Here is a 27,689-nt window from a genome sequence, read left to right as displayed (position 1 = left end):
TCTTCACATGTGGACTGTCTTCTTCACATGTGGACTGTCTTCTTCACATGTGGACTGTCTTCTTCACATGTGGACTGGCCTCTTCACATGTGGACTGTCTTCTTCACATGTGGACTGTCTTCTTCACATGTGGACTGGCCTCTTCACACGTGGACTGTCTTCTTCACACGTGGACTTGTCTCTTCACACGTGGACTGTCTTCTTCACATGTGGACTGTCTTCTTCACATGTGGACTGTCTTCTTCACATGTGGACTGTCTTCTTCACATGTGGACTGTCTTCTTCACATGTGGACTGTCTTCTTCACATGTGGACTGTCTTCTTCACATGTGGACTGTCTTCTTCACGTGTGGACTGTCTTCACGTGTGGACTGTCTTCTTCACATGTGGACTGTCTTCTTCACATGTGGACTGTCTTCTTCACGTGTGGACTGTCTTCTTCACATGTGAACTGTCTTCTTCACATGTGGACTGTCTTCTTCACGTGTGGACTGTCTTCTTCACATGTGGACTGTCTTGTGTTTTTGGCAAATAACCTGTCAGGCCTAAGACCCTACATTGACAGTGGACTAAAAGAGCCCGACAATCAGTGACACTGGGATAAAATGCAGTTTTTCCTCTTTGTTTTTTCATACTAGCGCCAAGAATGTAAGTGGACTACTTTCGTTTTTAACTTTAACTTCAATTAATGTGAATAATATTTGCTTCAATCACTGAATGAAGCCTGCCTTAATTAGGGACAAGAGTCGGGACCTTTTTTGTAAGTGTAGGTATGTTTTAGGCATGTTAAATCTTAAATAAAAATACATATACAAGTAGTTATGTCTCCTTGTATTAGTTTGTCCACCTGTTATAGACATAATGCGCAAATATATTCAAATGGTTCGAACCTATGGGATTTTTTAGATCGAATATTCAAATGTCATTTTGGAGCAATTTTGACAGCCCTAGTGCACAGCATGCTGGGATAAGCAGCTCGAACAAGGATGGTGGTGCCACTTTTCTCTCTCATCACACATTTAAAGAAAATATGGGTTTCCTTTTAAGAGAACAAAATCTTCTGGAGTGCAGGTTTGATTAAAAGGCCTCCTCAATTCAAGACATGGAGTTACCAGGAGAGGTGAGAGGCATGTGAATAGGCTTTGTCTCAGGCAGTGGGTCATCAAAGTTACCATAGGCTGAGGTTAACTAGTGGACCAGTAGCTAGCAGGATTGCAATCACTACAAGGCGAAAACAGATGATGACTTTTTTTTTTTACTAATGTTATGTTTTTGGGTTTCTGTTGTCTTTATTGGATAGGAAAGCTGGCGAGAGAGGAGTGTAGAGCGGGGGAAGACATGCAGCAAATGGTGCAGGTCGGGAGTCGAGCCTGCGACCTCGGCGACATGGGCTGTAGCCTCTGAATATGCGGGCTTAGACCAGTAGGCCAATGGCGCCCCAAAATGACGTTTTTTAAATAGCCTTACTTCTCTTACTACTACTCTCTATGTCTGTACTCTCTGTTTCCCAAATAAAGATGGTGTTGACCATCATCTAATGTAGGTAATAAACCCCTCTGTGAAAAAGTACCTCATGCAACCTCACCTCAAGAATTCTGAACAATCCCTTTACAGCACTTTTGGCTTTGCCTTGAACTAGCTAACAAAGCAAACCTTCTTAAAACCTTAAAACCAGCAAACCTGCTTAATTAACCTCAAAAGAAGTTCCAGTCAGGTATCATTTTGCAATCTTTAGAAGTTATAATCCTCCACTGTAGTTACAAAATACCTCCCCATGAAATAAAACAACCCATTCATTTTCATGATTAGAATATTTCCAGGAGTAATCAGCTTCTTAGTGCTGTAATGTAGCCGCAGCACATAATCAGACCCTGACTCAGCTGCTGTGATCCAGGAGGAAGTCTTTTCAGAGTGCTCGCTAACATGGATGCTATCATGTGCACATATAAGCCTTGTGAATATCACTTCTTCTGACATTGACCCTCAACACACTCCCCGTGCACTTTCCCCTGACTCTGTCCTGACTTTCTGTGCTCTGTATTCATTACACACACACACAAACTTAAGAGGATTATGACTGATCGCTTCAGTAGCAGTTGTAGCTAGCTGCCTAATAAATCTCTGCAAGCACCAAACTGAAACTGCGAACACTCGCTCAGCTGAATAATCACAGACGCTGAAGGGAGGGAGGTTTTTTAGGGCCCGTATGAAAAATAGGGAAATAAAACAACTCCTGGGTGTGACAGAGCAAACATCTCTCTTTTATCCTTAATGTGGCAATCACACAAGGAGTTCAAACTGTTTGTCAGCCTCAGTGGAAGAAAGCTGTAGAGGCACCAGGTGAAGACAGCAGGCTTGTCCTGAATTGCCTCAGACTTCACATTCTAATTCAAGTGTGGAGAGATAAACGACTGCCGGGAGCAGAAGAGGAAGAAGGAGGACGAGCTACAGCCCCGATCGCTCCATGTGACACAGCAACCAGCCTGCAGCCTATCAGCTGACAGGAGGAGCAGGAAGCTGACGCTGTGTCCAAGAGGAGATGGAAAACAGCAGCTTCAGGTGAGCTGAGCAGCTGCTGCACGGAAGAACTGAAATATAACCTGAGAGTTTAAACAATAATCAAAGCCCCTGTGAGGAGTTTTTAACTGGTTATAAAAGAAATAGAAGTTAGTAATGTTGACACTTTATGATGCAGAAGAGTAAACAAGACACAAGACTGAATGTGTCTTTGTTATCATTTTATTGCCTGTAACCGTTGTGAGGGGGTGTCACATCAGGGATTGACAACACGCTGCAGAAACAGACTTATTTTACTTTTCCACAGTGAACATCAAAGTGAGTGATACATTTCACTGCTAAGAGAAAGGAGGATGGGTGGACAGAAAACATGAGTTATGTTGACTTTTATTATTTTTCTGTTTGTTTGTTTTAGTTATTATAATTACTCGTTTAACATTTTGTATATATGTATATATTTGTTTAAAAAATTAAAAAAATATTTTATTTTATGATCACTATTTTATTTTTCTCTCTTTTCTATTTATTTATTTTTTGATTATCAATATTATTAATTTTGGTTTTTTAATTAACTAATTCATTCATGTATCTATTTATTTTATTGTATTTTCACTATTATTTTTTTTTCTCTTCTCTATTTTTATTTATTTTTATTTAAAATTATTATTATTATGAATTATTACTAATGTTGTTTATTTAATTAACTAAGTTATTCACTTATCTATTTATTTATTATATTTTAACTATTATTTGTATTCTTCTCTCTTCTCTCTTTATTTATTGTATTTTAACTATTATTTGTGTTTTTCAATCTTCTCTATCTATTTATTGTATTTGAACTATTATTTGTATTTTCCTCTCTTCTCTATTTATTCAATTCTATTTTAAATTATTATCATTGTTTTTCATTAATTTATTTATACACTTAACTACTTTTTCTTTGTTTTCTTATACAAGAAAAAACCCCCCTGCCTAAATTGTTTATGTTGATGCTCTGTATATAATGTGTAAAAATTCAAATAAACAGAACATTGAACAAAAAAATAAAACCATGACATGTGTACAGGACAGAGTCAGCAAAGATGTGAGATGATGATCACTGTGCCATAGTTCACTTTCATTGTAGACACTGACCCCTGCTTTGACACGAGGAGGGTCAGAGCAGGGAGTAAACAGGGATTCAGTCTTTGTTTATGTCTGTCCAAAATAACTCTGTTACACTTCTTCTTCTACTTCTTCTTCTTCAACCTGCAATCGCAGCTGCATCGTTGAAGGAAGTAAATCTGTTGTGTTTGCACTGCAACCAAACGTGTGTGTACAAAAACCAGAACGTGACACCAGTGACGGTACTGAAACCATCAGACCGCTCACCCCTACAGCAGCTGCAACTATTCCACTTTGATGTACGATTATTCAAACAGCAGGCAACCAACCGTCATATGAAGTTTTTAATTATGCAGAAAACAGATGGTCTGCCTCAGTGGTTTTAACCTGCAGCTGTGGACAGCAAGGAAAATGCACATCATGTCAATTAACGACAGTGTTTCCTTCAGATTCATGCAGATGTCAGTCTCTCTCAGTTAAATTGGCCACAAAGTGATAAGTAGACTAGGTTACACAACACCTCACTAAAGCTTACACATATACTTCTGAATGTATACATAAAAACACAAGTTGTTAAATTGCAACAACTACACAGAACAAAGTCAATATTCAACTGTTGCACCCAAACTGCAGAAAACACGACAGACAACAAGTTTGACTGCAGGCTGTGTAATACAGAAGTGAAAGTGACAGCACGAGCCTTTCTTCCAGCGCTGATCCAACAAAAAGCTTTTTATTCCTGGCATCAGATGAGTCTCAGAACTCAAAGCCCCACAGGGGAAGGCAGAGAACACTTCTGATGTGAACTTTTGAAATGTAAATATCTGGTTTGAAGCTGGTCCCGAGGAACACTGCATCTCTTCATGTGAGCAGGTTCATAAGGCTGGGATATAAGGAGGCTGAGTTTGGGGGGGTGGGGTATGCGGAACAGAGCGGAACAGAGCGGAGCGGATGGAGCCACCAGCAGGAAGAGCAGCACTGCAAGGAACAGACTTAGTCAGCGATGTGTGGGCTGATAATCATTAGATGATGAGCGCTGTGATTCACTTCCCTGTTTGACCAGAATGAAAGTCAGTGAGACACAGAGAGCCTCTGCAGACTCTGAGGACATTTTTCATTTACCATCCAGTATGAATAGCTGTAAACACTGGGTTGGGTAATGATGAACAATGCCAGCTACTTCTACAATAGCTGAAAACAAAACAGAGTTGAGCCTACCTTCACCACACCACAGTTACTGCACCGCCCAGCATGAAGTGCAGAATAAACAGCAGCTTTAAGAGCCGAGCAAGAAAGAGAGAAATACAACCCTCCTGCAGAATGGTACTGTAAATTGCAATAACAGATTTCATTGCCTCTAAGAAGAGCTGAAACAAGCTGTGAATTAGGGCTGGGCGATAATTCCACAATGATAATTATCATTATATAATTTTTCTAATTATAGGTATAACAAGTGTTCAATAAAAATTTTATATAAATAAACCTGTAATTACACCTACTCATTATTCATCTTACACAAAAGACCTGCTTCCTGTTAGCAGCGCCAGAAATAATGGATTCAAGAAGCTTATCAGAAACTAAGTCCAGATACAGACTAACAAACTGTCTTCAACTTTCACTCAGGAGCAAAAATCTGACTTTAAATTTAAATGAAATAATGATTTGATATTCATCGTGATAATTATCAATATTGATTGATATGAAAAATGTTGTGATAATAACATCTTTTTCAATATCGCTCAGCTCTACTGTGAATACTAATATCTTATCACCTTTTAAGGTTGTTATGGGGCCTTCAAATGGGGTCGTGTTTGCCATGTTCCCCAGAAATGAGCGCACCCCTCTTATCGTACTCACGACATCTTAGGTCGAAACTTTCTGAAAGCATCAAGTTCACAAGGTTGTGACGTGTCCACAGAAATGGAGGAACCGGTGAAACTGATCGGGTCTGTGGTTAGAGGAGCAAAATTAGCAAATGTTACCGAGAGCGCAGCTTGTACAACGTGGTTTGATTAGTGTTTTGCCTCCTCACTGCATTTCAGCACATATGAAAAAAAGCTATATTCAACTTCTGGTTACCACTTGAAACCAAGCCACTCATTCACACGACTTCACCACAGTTCATTTGAAGGCAGCAGAACTCTTCTGGAGTGACTCTGGTGTTTATTTATTTATTTATTTTTTATAATTCATATTTTTATTTCTTTTTAAAAAAAACAAACAATACACTCGTACACCACTTGTACAACATAAATCGACAAACTCACATAAGACAATAGACATTAGACAGTGAAGCTGCCCGTTCCATTGACAATAAATCCATAAATTCTTTTAAAGGTGACATATCATGCAAAATTGACTTTTTAATGGTTCTTTACCTGAAATATGTTTCCCTGGCATGTCTACAAACCCCCCCGAGAATGAAAAAAATCCATTCTGCCCCTGTTCTGATTTCTCCACCTTTCTGTAAATGTGTGTGAAACCAGCCGTTTCAGACTTCAGTGTTTTTGTTACGTAACAACAATATCCGGTCTGTAACAGAGTCAGAGCTCGGAGGTTGTTCAGCCCATAGACTGTATAAAATAATACTGAATCCCCTCCTCCGTTTTTCATTACCTGCACACATGTGTGCTAACAAGGAGCTTAGGAGGGAGGCATGCTAGTTGTAGGCTGTCTTAATAAACACAAAGGTCGGTTTTACTCCCCACGTCTGCAGATTTGAAGATCTAGTGGATGATTTTTATTTGTCATGGATAAGTGCTAGCGCTAATTAGCATAGCCACATAGCTATATGTTCATAGCTGTAGCTGTAGCTGTAGCTGTGTACCAAGACACACGTCGACATACTGACAAATAAAACAACAAGAAACACTAAATCTGTGACCAATCCTTCAGAAAGGTCCTGCTGCCTTTCTGGCAGAGGTCGGTTTTACTCCCCACGTCTGCAGATTTGAAGATCTAGTGGATGATTTTTATTTATCATGGATAAGTGCTAGCACTAGTTAGCATAGCCACATAGCTACATGTTCGTAGCTGTGTACCAAGACACGTCGACATACTGATAAATAAAACAACAAGAAACACTAAATCTATGACCAATCCTTCAGAAAGGTCCTGCTACAGGCGCCTCTCCGTCAGGATCAGATTCAGAGGGTTGAAGTAACGCGATCTCTGAGCAGCCGTGTATATTCAGCCAACATGTAAACATTAGGTCAACGTGCTGGAGAGCCGAGGCACATCCACTTCCGGAGGGGGCGTGGTCAGAGAGAAAACAGACTGTTCTGAGGAGGACTGAAGAAGAGGGTTTTTCAGGCAGACCAAAATCTGATTTCAAAGTGTTTTTTTGAGCATAAACTTTAAAGACATGTTTTGGGGACCTCTTAGACCAATATATATTGATGAAAAAAGTGTGATATGTCCCCTTTAACCAATCGTCGATGTTAAAGCAATTTGGTCTACGTATTTTCCAGTTCATCATAATAATACGCTTCACTGACAAAAAGGCTAGCGTGATGATTCGTTGTATAAGCGTTGAACGTATGGTTCCTACTCTGGTGACAAGAAGGCAGACTGTCGGACAGGGTGGTATTTTTACTTTCAAAATAAAACTCAATCTTGCAGTAACCTCGTTCCAGAATCTCCTCACGGAAGGACAGTGCCATAATAGATGGATCAGTGTTCCTGTCTCGCCACAGCCATGCCAGCACAAATGTGAGAGGGAATTGTTGATTTTTTAAAATCTGGTTGGCGTGATGTAAGTCCTATATAACATTTTTAATTGAATAATTTTATATCTAACACATTGAGATAAGGCTTTTGTGTTTTTAAGAACAGTCTCCCACTGTACAGTGGTCAGGGATACACCCAAGTCTCTCTCCCAGTGATGTTTGATGTTTGATAAGCTGTCCAACGAAGCAGTGGAAAATAAACTATATAGATTAGAAACTAATCTTTTCCCTGAAGCAATCTCCCTCAGTTTGTGATCCAACTCACCTTTAAGGCATGTGGGGGTGCTTTTTGAGACAACGATTGATTTTAGTTGTAAGTATGAGAAAAAGTCGGCATTACTTAAGTCAAAATGATTCTTTAACTCATTAAAAGGCACCATTTCACCATCTTTCATTATCTGTCTTAGTTGGTTTATTCCTCGAAGTTGCCATGATTTGTTATTTAGCGTTCTACCACCAGCTGTTAATAGGAGATTATTCCATAATGGGCATGATGGTAAAGACGACCCATTGAAGGATAAGACGACCTATTGAGGGATACTGGTGTTTATTTCTGAATACACGTGGCGACCTGACAAATTTAAGTCCAGTGTTCCTTTTCTTTCGACTCAGTTTTGCTCTTTTTTTCTTCTTTCAATTTTTAAGAGAAGAAAATGAACATTAATTAACGTGACAAATCCATCATGTACAGAATGATTTTCTTCTACAGCTCTTGGCACGTTGAAAGCACGTTTGACACCCAAATGGTTCAACAATGTTCAACTTTCTTCACAAGCTTGGTCTGGCTTTCATTTGGCAGCCAGGCAGCTGGTGTAAAGCTGTCCTGAGACCTGAGGAGCTTTAAGATCCTGATCAGTTTTGAGAATGAGTTACATCATGCACATAGGGGGAGAATTCACAGATATTTAATCATCTTTAAAATCATTGGATCAGTTATGGCTGGCTCGCAAAACCTCTCACACTGTCGGATAATCTGAGACTCACATCGCCACAGAACCAGGTCCTGTACATGTTTCCTCCCATGCTAGAGAGGAGGGTTGTGATTTCACTATTGTGCAAAGCAGCAGTCACAAACAATCAAGCCGTTTATGTTACAATATCAGCCTCAGAGAGCAGGGAAAGGGTTAAGAAATCAGGCAGACATGATGCTGAACATCTGAAAGACAGGAAATGACAGCCATGAGTGGTATTAATCACGGGTCGATTTTCTATGTGATATGTGAGGGAAGTTTGAACCCCTTGTTCTAAATGATCCTCACAAAGGAACTTAGCTGCCTAACGTTGTGTTCATCCATTAGCTCCAGTCTGCTGTGAGAAATCATGTGTCATCTCCTACAATGAGTAACCCACTCACTTCTGGTCAGCCTTAACATGACAAGAGCTCTGGGGATTCATTCATTTCCACCAGCGAGCCTCGGGCGAGAGATTAAATGTTTCATTTGAATCACTGAAGCACCTTAAGATGCTGGGATTTACTGAGATAGAGGAGGCATCCCTCTTTGCTGCAGGGCCCTGAAGGCTGAAAGATCAGCTACCAAGAGGATGCACTGGGTTTACTTCTTTGCACAGGAGCTGACTTTGATGTACAACTTGCTCTCCACAGATTAAGTTTCAGGATTGATTACTGCGCTGTAAAAACTGGGCTAAAAAATAACTTTTTGATAGAATGAGTCCCTTGTGGTTTTCTCCTGAGGCCGTATCTCTTCTAACATGTCGTACAGTCTTAAAGAAGAGCATTTTGCATGTTTCTAAGCCAGAGAACTGTTTCCAAAAAGCCGTTAATGTCACATTTCTCCTCTCTAGGGATGCAGCGACTAACAGGTTTCACTTTTAACTGTGCTTTATAATGTCATGCTTATTTGTCTGTAAAAGATCCACTACACAAACTGTTTCTGTTGTCACCCACAAGAAAAGGCCGGTACATCATGTTTGGCACAACCTGCACAGATCAAAGTGACACCTGCAGCTTAATGTATCATGCCCAGGGTGTAAAAATAACACCCTCCATTGGTGCTTTTTGTAAAGAACCACAAATCAGGGAGAAAAACGCATCACTTCGCTATTCTGTAAATGGATTCTGCTTTTGTGTATTTTGTGCTTCAAAAGTCACCCTGCAGTTTCCAACAAATTGTGGTGCGAAAACAGGTAATCATCATTTCCCTGGAGTCCCACAGAGATCCTACAGAGATCCTACAGAGATCACTGAGCCAACAACAAAGCGTCCCAGGGGAGCAGAGGGGTGTATACCTGCAGGTTGTCATGAGTCCTCCTTTAGATTCATTAAACATTAAAGACTGCAGGGCTGGGCAAACAAAACCTCCAGGAGCCTCTCTTTTATATGCATCCCAAAAATCCTTACTGTTCTCACTGAACCTCAAATATTCATCTGCACCTCTCATTCTTGTTTTCTGGTTCCAGATCCCAGCTGTGTATATGCACACTGAGATCCACTGTCTCTCCAAGGCAGACTCTTCCTCAACACAGGCAGCTTTCTTCCCCAGCTCTGGATCCTGCTCTGAATATCAATGAATGGTCATCAGACACAGCTAACTATCACATGACAAATCCAACATCAGGGTTTAGGGGTGCTGCAACTGCAACTGCATACAATCCAAGTGCATCTTTTACATGGGGTGACAGGCATGTGTTAGTCGTGTCCCTGTCCCAGCTATGTCGCCTTCAAATGGATTAACCTGAAGAACCAGTTATCCAATACTTCCCTGTCAGATACATTAGCCAGCACTCTCAGTGACTGTCAATACTCCTGTGGCGTCTAATTCCTGCAATTAACATAAACACATCACACTCCCAAGGAGGGACACATCTTTAACACATTAATCCACAATAATATATTATTAAAAATAAAAGTAATGAGGGTTTGTATACATGACAAATGAAGGGACATTAAAAAAAACAGAAAGAGGTTAATTAGCTTATAACACCATTCCAGGAAATAGACGGGGCCATTCTTACCGTTCTTTAGGACATCCGTTGCCAATGTAGCCGGACTGTAACGCTCCTTCTTGCCTTTTAAATCACCTCAACTCACAGGATAGAGGTTGTCCCTTTCCCTGTAAACGTTTCCCGACACGAGTGGATTGATGTGTCTATATAAAACTAAGACTTCCCACAGTGTCTCCGGTTTGTGGGTTGTGTGTTGCCGACTGGTTTCACTGCATCAACAGCCGTTAATGATGACCAGCTAGCTACATAGCTGTTAGCAGCCTGTCACAAACCCAGGCTTTAGTCGGAGCCGTACAGGAACAGCCTGCTCTCCTTTCGCTCCATTGCAGGAACAGGTCCGGGAAACTAACTTGATAGTGGCTTCATGGGTCTAAATAGAAAGTTGACAAGTCGCCTGTGAGGATGACAGCTCGCTGGTCCACTGGCTGGATGACTGAACGACTGCGCGGTGCGTGAAAATGGCGTTACCCGGTCCCCCCCCTCTGTTCCTGGGTAATGATGTCATCATCCCCGCCTGGATTAAAGGGGAAGCTGTGGAGCGACTTCAGCAGTGAAGATTGACTCAGGGACAGAGGTGGAGGAAGTTATCATGTGCTTAAGTAAAAGTACAAATACCACAAAATCAAAAGTATCTATAACAAGTTAAGGTCCTCATTTGAAAGCTTTTAGCTGCTAGAAAAAAACAAAAAAAACTTTGAGGTGTCTTTATGGGGAAATTAATTTTGTCTGATATTAATATTGTTCATGCTTTATGACATACAAATCAAAGAAGACCATTAGTGACAATATTGATAATTTCATGTTGTTATTTTGAATACCAAAAACCTCTACCCAGGGGTGGAGCCAGACTTTTGTGAATGGGCCAGACTCAACTCAACTTATTTTTAAAAAGTGCTTCACAAAAGAACAGAGACTGAAAACTACAGCAATAGATACAATAATTCAAGGCTAAAACAAGATAGACGAATGTGATATGAAATAATTACAAATTCAAATTAAATCAAATCCATTAAATCAAATCAAATAAATACCAGAAATATCTTTAAAAGTACTTCTATACCTTTCTTTGTACAGGTAGTTGTTTTATTTTATTTAGAACTTTTGGATTTGTGTTTAGGTTTGTATATTTATTGTCCTTACAGTCTTGTTGTTAAATACCATTCACCACGTCAAATTCCTTGTGTGCACGAGCTCACTTGGCAATAAAGCTTTCTTGAATCTTGAATCTTGAAAAATAAAATAAAATAATTAAAAAAGAAGATAGAATAAAAATAAAACAAATAAAAATGATGCTAAAACAATGGTCATAAAATTTAAAAAATGTAAGTCTTAAGATAAGATAAGTTAAGTTAAGATAAGGTATTATTTTATTGATCCCAGGGGGGAAATTCGGTTGTTGCAGCTACCCAGACAGAAGTACAATCAAGAATAAGTTTCAATAAGTAAAATAAAATAAGTACAAATAAAATAGATAAATAAATAAAGAATACAAATTTACAAATCAACCAGAGAGCTCACTGTTTTAATGTCCAGATGCAGAGAGTTCCACAGTTTTTCATAAAAACAGAAAGCTCTCCGGAACATTTAAAAGGGAAGTATTCGAGGATCTCAGTGATCGTGGTGGGGCACAGACTTTTGCAGGGGTGGCATGAAGACACTTTGTGCACACACATAAGTAGCATTTATTTACCCTTTCTATCTTGTCGACTCATTATCAACTTTGACTATTAAGGTGCGAGTGATCTCAGCGAGATGCAAGTTAGAATAATGGTTAGCACTGCTGCCTCACAGTGGAAGGGATGAGGGTTCAAATCCAAGCCATGGTAAGATAGGGTTTCAAGTCTCAATCTAAGCCAGGGCTCTCCCAAATGGAACTGGACTCGCAGAACTTTGTATGTTCACTTGAGTTTGAACAGTTATTTTAAACACCTAGATTGAATTGGAACCCTTTCTATGTAGAAAGAGAGTCATTGGTCATCCTGCTACTTCATTTTAAATTGTGTCTACCAGAATGTACAAGAAAGTTAGTTTAGTAAGATATATACATACTGTAAATATGGATCCTGTGGATGTGCTGAGTGACATTTTTGTGATGAAAGTACAGTTAAGACTTTTAAAGATCGCTCACTGTTCTCTGATGTATTCCATGACAAAGGTTTTGAGCCTTAATAGATCAAATCAACATCTCTACTTTTAAAAACTTGTTCCAGTAACTGAGAGAGACAAATCTATCATCAGATACAACCACATACAACAACAACACACCGGAGACAAAGACTGAAAGATGAGGTGAGTATTTTATTTGATCAGGTTGTAGGTGTGGTGTTCTTCTTGCTCCCGTATCTATCAGTGAAAGTCTTCCACATGTTGTTCAGGGCGACTCGGGCCATGAGCAGAGTGATGGTGAAGTTACGTCTGTACCATTCACTGGATAAGAAAAGGAGATACAAAAACACAATTAGTACGTTAAATTAAACAGCTTACCAACAACAGATTACACTGTAAACAGAAATGTGATGTGTTGTTTTGGGTGGCGGAAAAACACACACATTCGTAATCGTATTCAAACTCAAACCTGCAGCTCAGTGCCTGAAAAACAGCAAAGAATGTACTGAAAATAACAAAGAAATACTTTTATATATATAATTCTGTTGACAAGTATAAATGTGATTATTTAGAAAACTAGATAAGATGAAATTACAGTTCACATTTGGGAGATGTACATTTGCCTTCTCGCCAGGAGCATGTCCAGAAGGGTGGCCTGGGTCTCCCTTGAAATCTGGTTGGCCACCCCAGCTCCCACCCCCTGTTTTGAGGTCACCGGAGCAAACCTTTCTTTGTGCTTCAGTTCTTCCAATCCAGACTTATGTAACCACCTTTTCACCTCTCTGAGCAGGACATGCATGAATCATTTATAAGTCGTCCAGGATGCAGCAGCAAAGCCTTTGACTAGAAAAGGACTCAAATGACTTCGATCTCAATCTCTTAACGCTTGCTTCATCTTTAATTCAAGGTTCTTTTGATATCAGTCAAGCCCTGCTTCTTCTTCTCTGATGATTAATTGTTTGTTGTTTAACACACAGAGCAGATTATTATTTAATTCATGTGATTTTTCCTGAATGAAGCATCTGCAGTATTAAGTCTGATTTCCACATCACATATGATGCTGCAGTGGCTGCTAACCTTGAAAATGAAGACTACTGCAGAGAGTGGGAAAACATAAATAAACAGACACACATAGCTGCAGATCAGAACGCAGTGAAAGGCTTTACTTTTCTGGAAGATCATTAGTAGAAGTATTTTGAGCAGGCGATACCAAGAAAGCAATAATACCTTGGGAAAGAGAGGGGGATATACACAGAATACTAAATGCTTCAATTACCCTGAGACAATAACAGAAGTAACAAGAACACAGTGGTGCAATATATCCCACTCGCAGGAAACAGAAACAAAAAGGAGCCACTGCAGAGGTGATGTGTGTAGGCAGAACGCTTCTGGAGGATTCACTAACCTAGAAACAAGTCAGCCACTTTGCAATGCTAATTCATAGAAAGCTTTTCAAAGCCTCTGTAGTGTTTGTTTTTCTCTCTGCACAAAGTACAGTGTGTATGATAGTGTGGGTTAAAGCCCACAGCTCCAGTGGAGGGATGTGCATCCACCCACCCACCTACCCATCCATCCAGCGGCACCATGGGAGACACACAGATGCAAAACAAACTCACTTGTTATATTGAGCATGCCGCGTTCTGTTTGTGTCGAGGAAGCTTTTGTAAAACTCGGCCATTACTTCACTGCTGAGGGCGCGCCGTCGTCCTGAGGGGGGGAGAAGACACAGCACACAGCGTTATAATCTCATTAACGTTCACGCCTTAAATCACAGGATGATGCATAAAATGTGTTTTGATTGTCAGTTTGAAGTCTGTCAGCAGAGCAGGCTTCAATCCTGACACAACAGCATGCAGGGTTTTTAATCTCCATTTCTTCATAGAACGCCCGTGCACAGGAGAGAGTGTGGTGTGCACCGGAGTTTTAACCTTTAAAAATGACACACGGGGAGATTTAAGTTCTGTATATAGAAAGCTGCATTGCCTCACCTTGCTCATCTCGAGCAGTCAAGCCTTTGCTTTTCAGCTGAGAAATGATGAACGCTTCTTTTTCCTGCAGAGAGAAGAAAAATGTTGTTTACCTTTCTGTTGAATTAACAACAAACGTGTTAACAAAAGCTGCAGACACCTCACTTAACATCTTATGCTAATAATGATGAGCAGATAAATACTCCTCTTTGTGTGTGCATACATATCAGTCACCATGGCCTCATTACTACACACACATTAGCATTAATACGCCTCCTGTTATGGACTGAGCTGAGCTGAATTTCTGCAGCTTCTTTAAAGTTGAAGAGTTGTTGTATTAGATCACATAAGGTTATAAATATCTACATGAAAGGATGCGTGCAGGTGTTAAAGAAATGAATGCATAAAGAAAATATATATTATTAATTGTGTTCTCTCTCAGCTGATGATAGTGTTATAGAGCGGTGCCGCCCTCTGCTGGTAAGAGTGAGAACTTCACCATGCTGCCAACAGGAACATCCTGCGACATGTAATACTTGATCAATAATGATGACGAACATGAAGGGACACCAATCCTCATATGGGAGGGAGGTCAGAGGTCAGAGGCCGAGCAGAAGCTCTGGAGCCGGCAGAGACTCAGAGGAGAGTCATGGTGCAGAGTGTCTGCTGATTCAGAGGCTTCACTTCATCTGGTTTGAGTGAATGTTTCTCAGTAACTTTGACTTCCTGCTGACTTTAAACATGCACTGAAAGCTTTGTGCTTCTAAAACTGCTGAAACAAATAGACAATTAACAAGACAGTTATTACAAAATTATAAAGAACAATGAGGTAATCAGTTAGTAAGGTCGTAAGGATATATCACAAGACGGTAAAAAATGTATCCAAATAAGGGTGGATTAAAATCGATTCAACAAAATGTGTATGGCAATATTATTTTTAAACAGTAGAAGGCGCTATCTGCATTTCACTCTGCTTGTTCAGCATTTCAATTCGGTACTTTTATAGGTACCGACCGAATTCCGTCGGTACTACCGAGTACCGATTCACGTAAAATCAAAGGGTACCATGTTTCGATACCTGAACGCATCCTTGTGACTGTGAGGGAGTGGAAGAGGAGGCGAGTTTCCATATTTTCGCCCTGTAATAAAGTCAGAGACTGATCGGGTGGACGTCTCTGCTCTCTGCTCTCTGCATCTGCACAGGAGCGCGCCAAACGGAGCCTGCAGCTGACGGGCGCGCGCACTCACCGCGAGGCAGAGCTGCAGGAGGATTATGTTTATTTTATACAGTCTATGGTTGAGACGGACTCTCTCACTCCGACTACCTGCCCTGTTTAAAACTGTTCCTGTGTGTTTGAATGCCCAACAAGTAGGCTGTGTGTCCTGTTATTATAAAGAGACAGAGAACTGACTTTGTCCCATCTGCAGGCGTTCACGTGTGTTCATTGATAAACTCCAGAAAGAGCAATTAGACACCACAAGCACGTATCAGCTAATATATCTAATCACCTATATAATCCTGTTTCTGTTCATTTCATGTTAAATTAAATAAATATGTTAAATTAAACAAATTTGAGATGTATATTTTTTTGAAATTAACATTTATTACCACATAAACACACAAAAGTAACGAAAATTGGTAATGTTGAGTACCGGTACCAATTTCCAGGTATGGGGTATCGGTACTGTATCGGTTCAAATGTGAAAGGTACCCATCCCTACTTGCGCTGCTCTCTCGTCACTTGCTGAGTTGGTCATAACAGACATGGTGGCAGCAGGTGAAGACCGAGCAGGTCAGGATGTACCTTTGTGTTTACAGTCTGAGGTACGGCAGCATTTTGTCTTTCCCTGATATTCCTGAAGAAGAACATGTCAATTCACAGTCAGGAGCAGAAGCTGCTCTTTAGTTTATTGAAAGAGATTGACCTCATTTAATATTTAAAACTTTAGTTTGGGAATCGTTCACTTTCCATTTCTTTAGAATTGTTCTGAAATTTTCCAACAAGGTATTTTTGTACGGTCAATTTGAGTTTTTTTGCAAGGTGCTGAAAAAAAGTGTGCAGTGGTTTTATTTGAGTTCCAACACACCTTAACAATGAAAGGGGATGACTTTGTTTACAAAGAAATATAAGAGAACAAATGTATATCACAACTGTCCATATCTGAAATAAAATAATAGTTATTTAAATTTAGAGTTCAATCTAGTTTTCTTGAAAATCGTTAGAGAGTCATATCGTGAACCAAAAACCGGGATTGGAATCGAGTCTTGTGTGTTGAGTGTATCCTTACATCCCTATCAGTTGGTTATTATGTCGTCTGTTGGATCAAAAGCAGAGCACACACTCCTTCCTGCTTTTCAAATGAGTTGACTTTTTGTTCTTGTGATTTTTTTAATATTAAAAATAAAAGTAAGACAAAAATAAAACTGCAAATGAATTATAAATCAAAGACGTTTTTACATTTAATACTTTGGATGAGCTGAAATATTAAGTCTTTGTCTCTGCAGAATTTAAAAAGAACTTTCCCACTTCTGTTTGAACCTAAACCATTCAATAATTCATGTTAAACTTGTATTATAAAGGTAATGATTCAATTATGAATCATTAATTACAGTCGTAATTTAAATATTCTGTAGGTAGTTGCAGTTTTCTTTCATTTTAAAGATACTGGAGGATTTCTGCTCCAGGCTGGTGATCATCTGTGCTTACTGCAGTGAGTGACGTTACACTGTTAACATGAGTATGATCAATCAATCAATCAATCTTTATTTGTATAGCGCCAAATCACAACAAACGTTATCTTAGGACGCTTTTACAAACATAGGAGGTCTAGACCACTCTATGTCAAATTATGAACAGAGACCCAACACCAAGACAGGGTAAGACTCAGTCTGACCCCACCTTAATCCACCATGAGCATTGCACATCGCAGTATTTAGCTAGTTACAGTGGAGAGGACAAACTTCCTTTTAACAGGCAGAAACCTCGAGCAGAACCAGACTCATGTTAGACAGACATCATGCCTCGACTGAGTTGGGTCTGGAAAGACAGATAGAGGGGAGTAAGAGAGAGAGGTGATAGTGATGAGACGAGTAGTAGAAGCTGTTGCAGCTGAAGTCCAGTACGTCCGTATCAGCTGGAGTCTGGAACGTCATGATCAGCACTACATGTATTTTAATCACTCAGCAATAAATACAAATCTGTCTTTTAATGAACAAAAAGACAGAAATAAAAACACTTACAGTTTGTGAAACACTCAACATGATGTCAGGTAGTCACTATATCGCAGGTTATTTATGGATTATGTTGATTTCTTGACCAAAATTTTTTTTATTTTTCATAAGCTGTGTACAGTCATGGCCAAAAGTTTTGAGAATGACACTATTAATTTTCACAAAGTCTGCTGTTTCAGTTTTTATAATGGCAATTTGCATATACTCCAGAATGTTATGAGGAGTGATCAGCTCAACTGCAATTAATTGCAAAGTCCCTCTTTGCCTTGAAAATGAACTTTATCACCAAAAACACATTTCCACTGCATTTCAGCCCTGCCACTAAAGGACCAGCTAACATCATTTCAATGACACACAGGTGTCACACACATTAACACAGGTGTGGGTGTTGATGAGGACAAGGCTGGTGATCAGTCTGTCATGATTGAGTGGCTGGACACTTTGAAAGGAAGATGGTGCATGACACCATTGTTCCTCATCTGTTAGCCATGGTTACCTGCAAGGAAACACGTGCAGCCATCATTGCATTGCACAAAAAGGGCCTAACAGGGAAGTTTATAGAAGCGAGTAAGATTGCACCTCAGTCAACCGTCTATCCAATTATCAAGAACTTCAAGGAGAGAGGTTCAATTGTTGCCAAACAGGCTCCAGGGCGCCCAAGAAAGTCCAGCAAGCGCCAGGACCGTCTCCTGAAGGTGTTAAAGCTGTGGGATCGGACCACCACCAGTGCAGAGCTTGCTCAGGAATGGCAGCAGGCAGGTGTGAGTGCATCTGCACGCACAGTGAGGCGAAGACTTTTGGAGGAAGGCCTGGTGTCAAGGAGGGCAGCAAAGAAGCCACTTCTCTCCAGTAAAAACATCAGGGACAGACTGATATTCTGCAGAAGGTACAGGGACTGGACTGCTGAGAACTGGGGTAAAGTCATTTTCTCTGATGAATCCCCTTTCCCATTGTTTGGGGCATCTGGAGGAAGGCTTGTTCGGAGAAGACGAGGTGAGCGCTACCATCAGTCCTGTCTCTTGCCAACAGTGAAGCATCCTGAGACCATTCATGTGTGGGGTTGCTTTTCGGTCAAGGGAGTGGGCTCTCTCACAATCTTGCCTAAAAACACAGCCATGAATAAAGAATGGTACCAGAACGTCCTCCGAGAGCAACTTCTCCCAACCATCCAAGGGCAGTTTGGTGATGAAGAATGCCTTTTCCAGCATGATGGAGCACCTTGCCATAAAGCAAAAGTCATAACAAAATGGCTCGGGGAACAAAACATTAAGATTTTGGGCCCTTGGCCAGGAAACTCCCCAGATCTTAATCCCATTGAGAACTTGTGGTCAATCCTCGAGAGGCGGGTGGACAATCAAAAACCCACAAATTCTGACAAACTCCAAGCATTGATTATGCAAGGATGGACTGCCATCAGTCAGGATTTGGTCCAGAAGTTGATTGACAGCATGCCAGGGAGAATTGCAGAGGTCTTGAAAAAGAAGGATCAACACTGCAAATATTGACTTATTGCATGAATTCTGTGTAATTCTCAATAAAAGCTTTTGATACTTATGAAATGCTTCTAATTGTATTTCATTATACCATAGAAACATCTGACAAAAACACCTAAAAACCCTGAAGCAGCAGACTTTGTGAAAATGTAATATTTGTGTCATTCTCAAAACTTTTGGCCATGACTGTACATAAAGATTGTTGGTACATGTTTATTTACTGTTTACATGTTTACTTCTTCTGCACCAGATAGGTTTTGTTTCTTGTAAGTTATCTTGCTATGATCTGAGTTTGTAAATTTGAAGGACTTATATATTCTCTCCAGAGTTCAGTGTATTATATCTAAAAGGACAGCCAGCAGAGCCACACATGGTCTAATTTATACAATTGGAATAACATGAACTGATACCTTGCTAAACGTGATGTTCTGTTTAGTCCAGAAGGTATGGTTCCAGTCCTCCGTCTCCTGCCTCAGGTGTCGCAGACGTTTCTCCAGCTCGGTCTCATTCTCAGAGACGCGGTAAACAATGGGCCTCAGGTTCGACAAAGGGTTCGGTGGACCGATCCAGTCGTGTGTAGAGCTGGCTGCAGGTCTGAAGGGAGATCTCTGCAGATCGAGAAAATAGCTGCAGATTAAATTTTGTTTGCTTAAACTGAACCAGCAGTCCAAGTTTAGACACACAGACGAATAAGGATGTCACATGGTTTAATGAGCAGCTGCCTCCAGGGACATGCTTATCATTTGTGACCAGACGGCAGGATGAGACGAGCACAGAGGCACAGAAGAACACGGTCCGGGGCTCAGAGACTGGAAAACAGGTAGATACCACCATGAAACTGTAGCTCTTTTAAAGTCACTGCAGACACACAAGTGGCTGAATGCTACAACAATAATAATAATGATGATGATAATAATAATAATAATAATAATAATCATAATAATCATAATAATAATTATTATTATTTTTAAAAAGTGAAATAATAATGAAACTACTGATTATCTTTTTCTTATTCAAAATAAGGTGACTTATTTATTCAGCTCCATAAAACAAAATCACTTCAAATGAAATCATAATGCATCTTTATAGATCCTGATAGTACCTTCATTCTAAGGAACATTTCTATAAATCAAATCTAAATATAGTATGCAAAACAGATGATCCAAAAAACCTGACATTATGTGAAAAATTAACTTTATTTTCAGTTTAATTTGGTTAATTTGATTGTAACAGTAATGTGGTAGGACTAAAACTTTCATTTTTTACTTTGTGGTAGTTCTTTACAATGCACTTAGTAAATTGATTCTGTATTGACATTAAATTAGTGTAAAAGCCTGATCATAAATGGAGTTTTATTTCAATAGAACTGCAATTCAAGGGTTGGTATTGCACTTTTGACCCTGTGACATTTGTCTGATATCATTATTTGTTTTTTTATCACAAATTTCCATTCCCCCTCCTGTTTATTGAATATTTATGTATGCATATGTACACATCTAGAAGCAACATGGAGGCTTCATTATTGGATTTTAATTTGATGTTGGGACACAGATTCTAACTAACTCATGTCCAATACTGACACCATTGGATATAATACCGCACACTTTTTGGACCAGTTGCATTATTGCAAATACCTCACATGGTCCATAAATGTCTGAAACTCTAATAATAACAATAATAATAATAATAAAAGTAATAATTATATTTGTAGAGCACTTTTCAAAAACAAAGTTGCAAAGTGCTTTACATGGGCAGCAAAATAAAACAGGCAGTTGGTAAAATCACAAAAGTCAAAAAAGGAAAAAAATATTTACATTTAAATACATTAAATTCCCCTAAACTAAGAAATGCAATTCTTTAAAATATATTTGTTAAATTGGTTAACCTCAAATAAAACAAAATAAAATTCAGATAAATCAGGAAAGACTGTACGGTTAGCAAGGTGCACAGGCCTGAAGAAGTTGACGTTACTCTGCTTGTAAGTCACACCTTCGTATGTGTTAGTTTGTTGTAGTGGTTGAACTGTGTTTCTCATGAGTTACTGCACATACCTTTGGCTTCTGGTCCTGCTGGGTTGCCTGTGTGGAGCTGCAGAGCCGACTGTTCGCTCCTGATAAGCGGTGTGGGCGCAGAGGAGCGTGGGGGGTGAAGGGGCTGACCCGTGTTAATGCTCGTGCTGCTGGTTTCATGGACGCCATTTTAATGAACGTAAACTAAACTACAGTCACGGACCGTCACAGCACAGAGCTGTCTGATGTTAATGACACACCAAGTTACATTCAGAGGAGCTTGTGTTGATGTCCTTCACTGTGCAGAGCCAGCCGTTTGATCACGTGACTTCTACGAAAAAATGATGCGCTTTATGAATCCACCTCCACGTCTCAGTATGGAGTCAGCCGGGCGGGGATTTAGGTTATTGAGTCGGATATTGAATTATAAATATCGTGTGTGCACCATAGACTGTATAAAATTGTATTTTATACAGTCTATGGTGTGCACTCAAGATAATTGTCTTTTGTTTCGGGTAAGACAAGATAGTAAGTTGTGAGCTATTGACAGTAACGTATGTGGTCAAGTCTGTTAGAGTATATTACATCATAAAACAAAATAAAAATATAATTTAGTTAAATTATAATTCACAATATAATCTGTATTTGATGAAAAGCAGAAGGTGAAATGTAGTAACATAGGAAAATAATATATATAAGGTATAACACAAATTTAACCCTAACCCTAACCCTAACCCCTAACCCTAACCCTAACCCCCTAACCCCCTAACCCTAACCCTAACCCCCTAACCCCCTAACCCTAACCCCTAACCCTAACCCTAACCCCCTAACCCCCTAACCCTAACCCTAACCCTAACCCCCTAACCCCCTAACCCTAACCCTAACCCTAACCTCTAACCCTAACCCTAACCCCTAACCCTAACCCTAACCCTAACCCCTAACCCTATCCCTAACCCTAACCTCTAACCCTAACCCTAACCTCTAACCCTAACCCTAACTCCTAACCCTAACCCTAACCCTAACCTCTAACCCTAACCCTAACCCTAACCCTAACCCCCTAACCCTAACCCCCTAACCCCCTAACCCTAACCCTAACCCCCTAACCCCCTAACCCTAACCCTAACCCTAACCTCTAACCCTAACCCTAACCCCTAACCCTAACCCTAACCCTAACCCCTAACCCTAACCCTAACCCTAACCTCTAACCCTAACCCTAACCTCTAACCCTAACCCTAACCCTAACCCTAACTCCTAACCCTAACCCTAACCCTAACCCTAACCTCTAACCCTAACCCTAACCCTAACCCTAACCCTAACCCCCTAACCCCCTAACCCTAACCCTAACTATTATTATTATCATTGCTAACATAGTTAAAATAATAATCCAGTCTTATTCTATCTTACTTTATTTATTTATTATCTAGTTCAAATTATTGCCACTTTTAAAGTATAAACTGTCTTCTTTTAAATTATTATAGACATATATATAATATTTATTCAATTCTTTTTTATTATTTTCTTAAATTATTGTGAATTATTCTATTATTTATGTAGTTATTAATTAGATCTTACATTTTATCCATATTTATATTACCGCTCAGCATTTTTATATTTTATTCTGTTTTACTTTGCTGTATTTACTTTTAGTGTAGTATCTTAGTTTATTTTACTGGTTTAATCTTTTAATGTTTCTTTATCTTAGTAAAGTATTTTATTTTGGTCAGTTTTAACATTTTATTTTACCTCCAGTGTTTCCTCATTAAGATATTATGACTTTCCTTATTATCTTTTTGAGAAAAAAAAATGTATTTATTTTTATTACTATTACTTTTTGTCTTTTTTGCGTTATTTTAATTGTTTCTATTTCTTATCTTTTTTTTATGTACAGCACTTTGTGTTACAATATCTACAGAAAGGGATTAGGGCCACTGAAAAAAATAAAAAATAAGGTCTAATATATTTATTTAGTTATTATTGTTTTGAGATTAAAGTCCGAATTCTGAGAAAGAAGTCCGAATTCTGAGATTAATGTCAGAACTCTGAGAAAAATTCTGACTTTTTCAGAATTCTGACTTTTTTCTCAGAATAATACTAAAAATACATATATTGGACCTTAATTTTTATTTTTTTTCCCCCAGTGGCCCGAATCCTCTTCCGAAAAATATCATTGTATGAAAAGTGCTTTACAAATACAGTCTGAATGATTGATTTATAAAGTAACAATATTTTGTTAATAAGGAGGTTAATTAGTTAATTAATTACTGCAATAGCCAGACTCCAGACAGACCACCAGAGTGCCCCTTTCCTGATCTCTGGAGACTTCAACCCTTTATTTTCTACATAGCTTATTCTGTCTTCTGTACATACTTTTGTTATCATTATTTTCATTGTATTTGTATTTATATCTTATTAATGACATCTTCTATTATTATTATTATTATTATTATTATTATTATTATTATTATTATTATTATTTGATATTCTAAATTATAGGGTATAGGAGCAACTGTAATGACTGAATTTCCCCCCGGGATAAATAAAGTATTTCTGAATTATTTCTCCGTGGAAAGAAATACTAATCTAGTGTCCCCGCCCTTGCCACAAATCCACAAACGGCGTGTCTAAACTTCAAATAGAGCTCACCCAATGTTGGACAACCAAAACTAACCCTGTGTTAAAAACAGATAAGGCGATTAACAGCAAAAATAACACTTCAGTTCGTTTTCCTTTTCGTTCATGTCAATTCACTTTACGTTATTTAACCTTTGACTGGATCTTGTAGTTTGTAGAGTCTAAAAACAGGCTGATCGTTTTCTGATATTCCTCCCAGAGAGGCAGAGAGAAACTCCGTGATAGTTCAAACTCGAGAGCCGGAAAGTAACAACTAGAAGGAAGGCTAATGTTTAGCATTAACAAGAGGAGGTGCGTGTTTTTCTGCAACAGTTCAGATGGCTGTACGCTGGCTATGCAGGTAAGAATAAGACTCTTTAAGGGGACTAAGTGGTGTTAATGTTTTAAGACAACATGACCGGAGTTAATCTGCCAAGGTGGGGCAGAGTCAGGTGATCATCGGGAGCTAGCTTAACGCACTGACAGACAATGGCATGATTCAGGGAGCTGTGAGGGGGAAAGAGGGTTTCTCAGGCACAGATCAGGGTTTGAAATAGTTTGAATGGTTGGATACCATGTATTATAGTGGGGTTGATTGTTTTTAAATTGTGTGTGGTTGAGGAAGCCCCTCGGATGGTCTGTGGGAGGGGCGACACCAGCCCGACCGCAGTCACTCAGTCAGTCAGTCGTTTGGTGCTGAAGCTGACCGGAGCATCCTCATCATCGCCCTCATCCTGGTCTCTCTGAGTCTGGGATTACCTCTGTGGATGCCACTCTGCCCCACGAACAGCCCCTGCTTTGGCTGATGGAAACAGACATCCGTAAAAATGTGCGCGAATGTGTTCGGAGTTTTGAAAAGGTGAGAAATGCTGCTGAGGATGAGGATGCTGAGGATGAGGATGCTGTGTGCGTGTGTGTGCGCGCGCATGTGTGTGAGAGACTACAGCTGACAGCTCGTGGTGATGCTTCAAGGTGTCTCAATGAGATTCTAGAGGTGTGGTGGTTTTTGCTTGGGGTGGTCTGCGTAGCGTACCAGAGGAGAGGTACCCGGGATTTTCACTGGTGACATAATGCGCCAAGCTCGTGCAGGAGGAGGACCGGTGCATGCAGCCTGGAGCTGGGGAGAAGGCGCTAGATGTGTTTGGGTGAAGGATTAAAAGCAGAGGAAGGGAGCTGGTTGCTTGTTACCTCATGCTTAGTTGTGACCGTCATGCTGTGTGACTCATAAGAGGGAATATTCCTGCTACCCCGATCATCTTCATCACCCAGTAATCTGCAGAGCATGAGGACGATTAATCCAGTAATCTGACGTGCAGAAATTAGAATTTAAGAAAATGCACATCATGTTTTCCATCAGTCCAAAGTCAGGAGTTCAGATTGCTCATTTGGTCCTTAAATACACATGATGCATTTGAGTGTGGCGATGCAGTAGAGGATATAAAACAAGAACTCACAATACTATGAGATACAATACCCAATACAGTGACCATGACAATGATGATATCACTACACAGCAATCCGGTGATGACTGATACGATGATGCATCATGATATCTGAGTACCTGAAGATTACAAATTGCTCTTAAAAGGTTAAGTGCAGGATTTATGTGACTCTGTGACAAGCAAATTTGGAGGGAAATCTTACTTTTAGATGAAATGATTGATATTTGGCACAAGCGGTATGATGACGCGGAGGCCTACGCACGTAGCTGACGTGCACCTCCTCCAAAATGTAACCACCCGTAGAATCGATGCGGACCGCAAGCCTCATGATTGGTTCGCTCGGGTGCATTGTATTTCCCGCATTAACAGCACTTCCGGGATCCCCACTCATCAGCCGTGTATTTCATCTCCTCCTCTCTATTCTTCATGTAATCATGTCTGTATGATAAACAGCAACATGTATCAGATGTAGATTAACAGAACATAACATCTGAATCTCTGTGGAAAAGTAAACAGAGATCGTAGCGGGGCCGGAAGCAGGCGACCAGCTATCAGATAGACCACACTGCCCTCAAGTGTATCGGAGGAGAGTTGCTGCGCGCCACGGACACATCGACGCACAAGTCTGTGGTGCTCATGTCAGCGTCAGCCCCTGCTGCGTAGGGGAGACACAGAAGTATAATTCAGCCTTGAGCGTCTTGTATAAGTTTTTAAAAAAGCACTCAGAAAACAGTCAAAATTGAGCACAACATTTATTTAATATTGCTCAGCAAGGGATCATAGAGTCTACAGGTAAACCTTGTCAGATTGGTTTGGCTACCATTAGCAGAGCTAGCACCACCAGCCTTCAGTACTCATTGCAGGTGAACGTCCACAGACAGAGCCTGGTTAAACTACTTGATCAAACTACTGCAGAACCACGCCGCCCTACGAGATGTCATCAGACATCAGTCCTTGTTTACATCCAGGTAGCAGAGCATTATGATGGAAGTAGCCTTTAAGTGGAGCTACAGCCCCAGCTAGTGGCAGGTGGCTGCACTACATCATTGACAGAACACATGACTGGCATTAGCAGCCTACAATCATCACAGCAATGTAAAGTAAGATATGAAATCATAAAAACGTATATGTTATAAATATTTAAGAGTATATACTTGATAGATGTGATACTTATCAAGTGTTATCATACAGATAAGATCATTCAAACGTGCAGTATGTCTTTATGGATTTGTTATTTATCTGTAATTTAAGACATCAGGTCCTCATGTTCAAGAAGCTAGATTTGATGTATCACTTGAAAAATGTCTGAAATGTTAATTTGATTCTAAAGAATAGTCCAAGATTTATTGTCTCTCCAACAATCAATCACTGAATGGATTCATTGTTGTCTCCGTGTCCTAACCTGTCCTCAGCTGTCAGACTCGGTCCCTTTCCCTCGTCTCGCCTGGGCCAAATTAAGGCACGAGGTGTTTGCCAAGCTGGAGTGGATTTTCCTGAGATTATCCTAATAAATACTCAGATTTGTGAGCTCTGGCTAATGCTGTTCATCCACTCGTCTAAAAAAGCCCGGCCCCCTCGCCCCTCTTACATAAAAGTACTTTAGGGAGATACTAATACATAATCCTGTCTATTCTAATAAGTGTCACTGATGCCACCAATAACAAAACATCATGTTGTGGCTTACTCACATCCAACAATCACATCATGCTTCCAGGCACCTTGGCTAATAACGACAGGCTGTCATATGACGCAACCTCTCCCTCTGAGCCATGTTCCTGTGCAGAAACTCCAATCCGCTCCTTATCTTAATCCTGTGTTTTAGCCTGTAGATAGAAGCAAGTCGACTTTGATGCAGGCAGGGCGTCTGTGTGTGTCGATGGGGGGAATTTCCTCACAAGCAGCTTCCCTTTACTCTCTCTGTTCTTTAATTTATCTCTCTTTGTAGACCTTGTTTTAAGGCTGGAAGTAGTCCTCTGTTTTGCAGACTGAAGAGGTTTGCTTGATCATCATGGATGGATTACTAAACTGGCTTATCAGGTATAAACAGAGAGGCTAAGAGTATACATATGAGTTGGCTTTGAGTGCAACTCCAATTTTAGCTCAGTTAAAAATAAAGCTGCACAATATAAAAATACATGCAATGACATTGTTTAATAATGCAATAATGAAATCAGCGTTAACTCCCATTTCAATGTCTACCTGCTGTTCTTTGATAAACAACACCAGTGTTTGCAGCATGTTTCTTCTGAATCCAGAATAACTCTAGGAGGCTTTTTTAACCACTAAATATGCTCTGAGTAAAGGCCAAATCCCAACAGATCCGTCTCCGGACTGTCTCCGATCCGTCATGGCACCGGATCTGATAGGTTTCTATTCTAGTCAATGTGTTAACTTCCACTGGATCTGCTCCGTTGCGTTCCGGCTGTGTTTCTGATCCGGCAGGTCGGAACCAAGCGGCAACCTCCGGTCTAAAAATATGAGTCCAATGCGGAAGTGCTAAAAACTGCAGTTCATCGA

General features: G+C 39.9%; 3 protein-coding genes across 7 annotated transcripts in view; 1 reads left to right on the top strand and 2 right to left on the bottom strand.

The window, feature by feature from the left end:
• The window catches only part of klc1a (kinesin light chain 1a), a 54,860-nt gene extending 43,982 nt beyond the window's left edge, over positions 1–10,878 (bottom strand). Inside the window, exon 1 of one of the 3 annotated variants that reach the window (XM_034675708.1) lies at positions 10,323–10,878. The gene's annotated coding sequence lies outside the window, so the exon portion shown is untranslated. The remainder of the gene's footprint in view (positions 1–10,322) is intronic. The other 2 variants (XM_034675709.1, XM_034675710.1) reach the window with 2 other exon arrangements.
• Positions 10,879–12,591: 1,713 nt separating this feature from the next.
• LOC117806169 (cytochrome c oxidase assembly factor 8) lies at positions 12,592–21,460 on the bottom strand. Its single transcript, XM_034674920.1, has 5 exons — positions 21,163–21,460; positions 19,522–19,719; positions 14,408–14,471; positions 14,036–14,126; positions 12,592–12,740 (listed from the first exon to the last, which is right to left on the bottom strand). The coding sequence occupies exons 1-5, from the start codon at positions 21,307–21,309 to the stop codon at positions 12,620–12,622; spliced, it is 621 nt and encodes a 206-aa protein (XP_034530811.1). The 5' UTR covers positions 21,310–21,460; the 3' UTR covers positions 12,592–12,619.
• bag5 (BCL2 associated athanogene 5) overlaps positions 21,010–27,689 on the top strand; it is a 28,220-nt gene continuing 21,540 nt past the window's right edge. The window contains exon 1 of one of the 3 annotated variants that reach the window (XM_034674919.1): positions 21,010–21,089. Coding sequence is in view for 2 of the 3 variants with exons in the window: in XM_034674917.1 (XP_034530808.1) it covers positions 24,558–24,589 (32 nt within the window). In the remaining variant the exon portion in view is untranslated. Of the gene's footprint in view, positions 21,090–23,771; positions 24,092–24,392; positions 24,590–27,689 lie in introns of those variants that run through there. The other 2 variants (XM_034674918.1, XM_034674917.1) reach the window with 2 other exon arrangements.

The sequence above is a fragment of the Notolabrus celidotus genome, chromosome 22 (genome assembly GCF_009762535.1).
Source record: "Notolabrus celidotus isolate fNotCel1 chromosome 22, fNotCel1.pri, whole genome shotgun sequence".
Classification (NCBI taxonomy): Eukaryota; Metazoa; Chordata; class Actinopteri; order Labriformes; family Labridae; genus Notolabrus; species Notolabrus celidotus.
Note: the sequence above shows the minus strand (reverse complement) of the source record. Positions and strands in the feature narration are given on the sequence as shown.

Bases quoted from the DNA above. Each gene is read 5' to 3' on its own strand.
- LOC117806169 (XM_034674920.1), bottom strand. From the start codon at position 21,309: ATGGCGTCCATGAAACCAGCAGCACGAGCATTAACACGGGTCAGCCCC. The intron at 19,720-21,162 runs GTATGTGCAGTA...CTCGATCTGCAG, and splicing joins AGCAGGACCAGAAGCCAAAG to AGATCTCCCTTCAGACCTGC. The intron at 14,472-19,521 runs GTATCAGTTCAT...TTCTCTCTGCAG, and splicing joins AGAACATCACGTTTAGCAAG to GAAAAAGAAGCGTTCATCAT.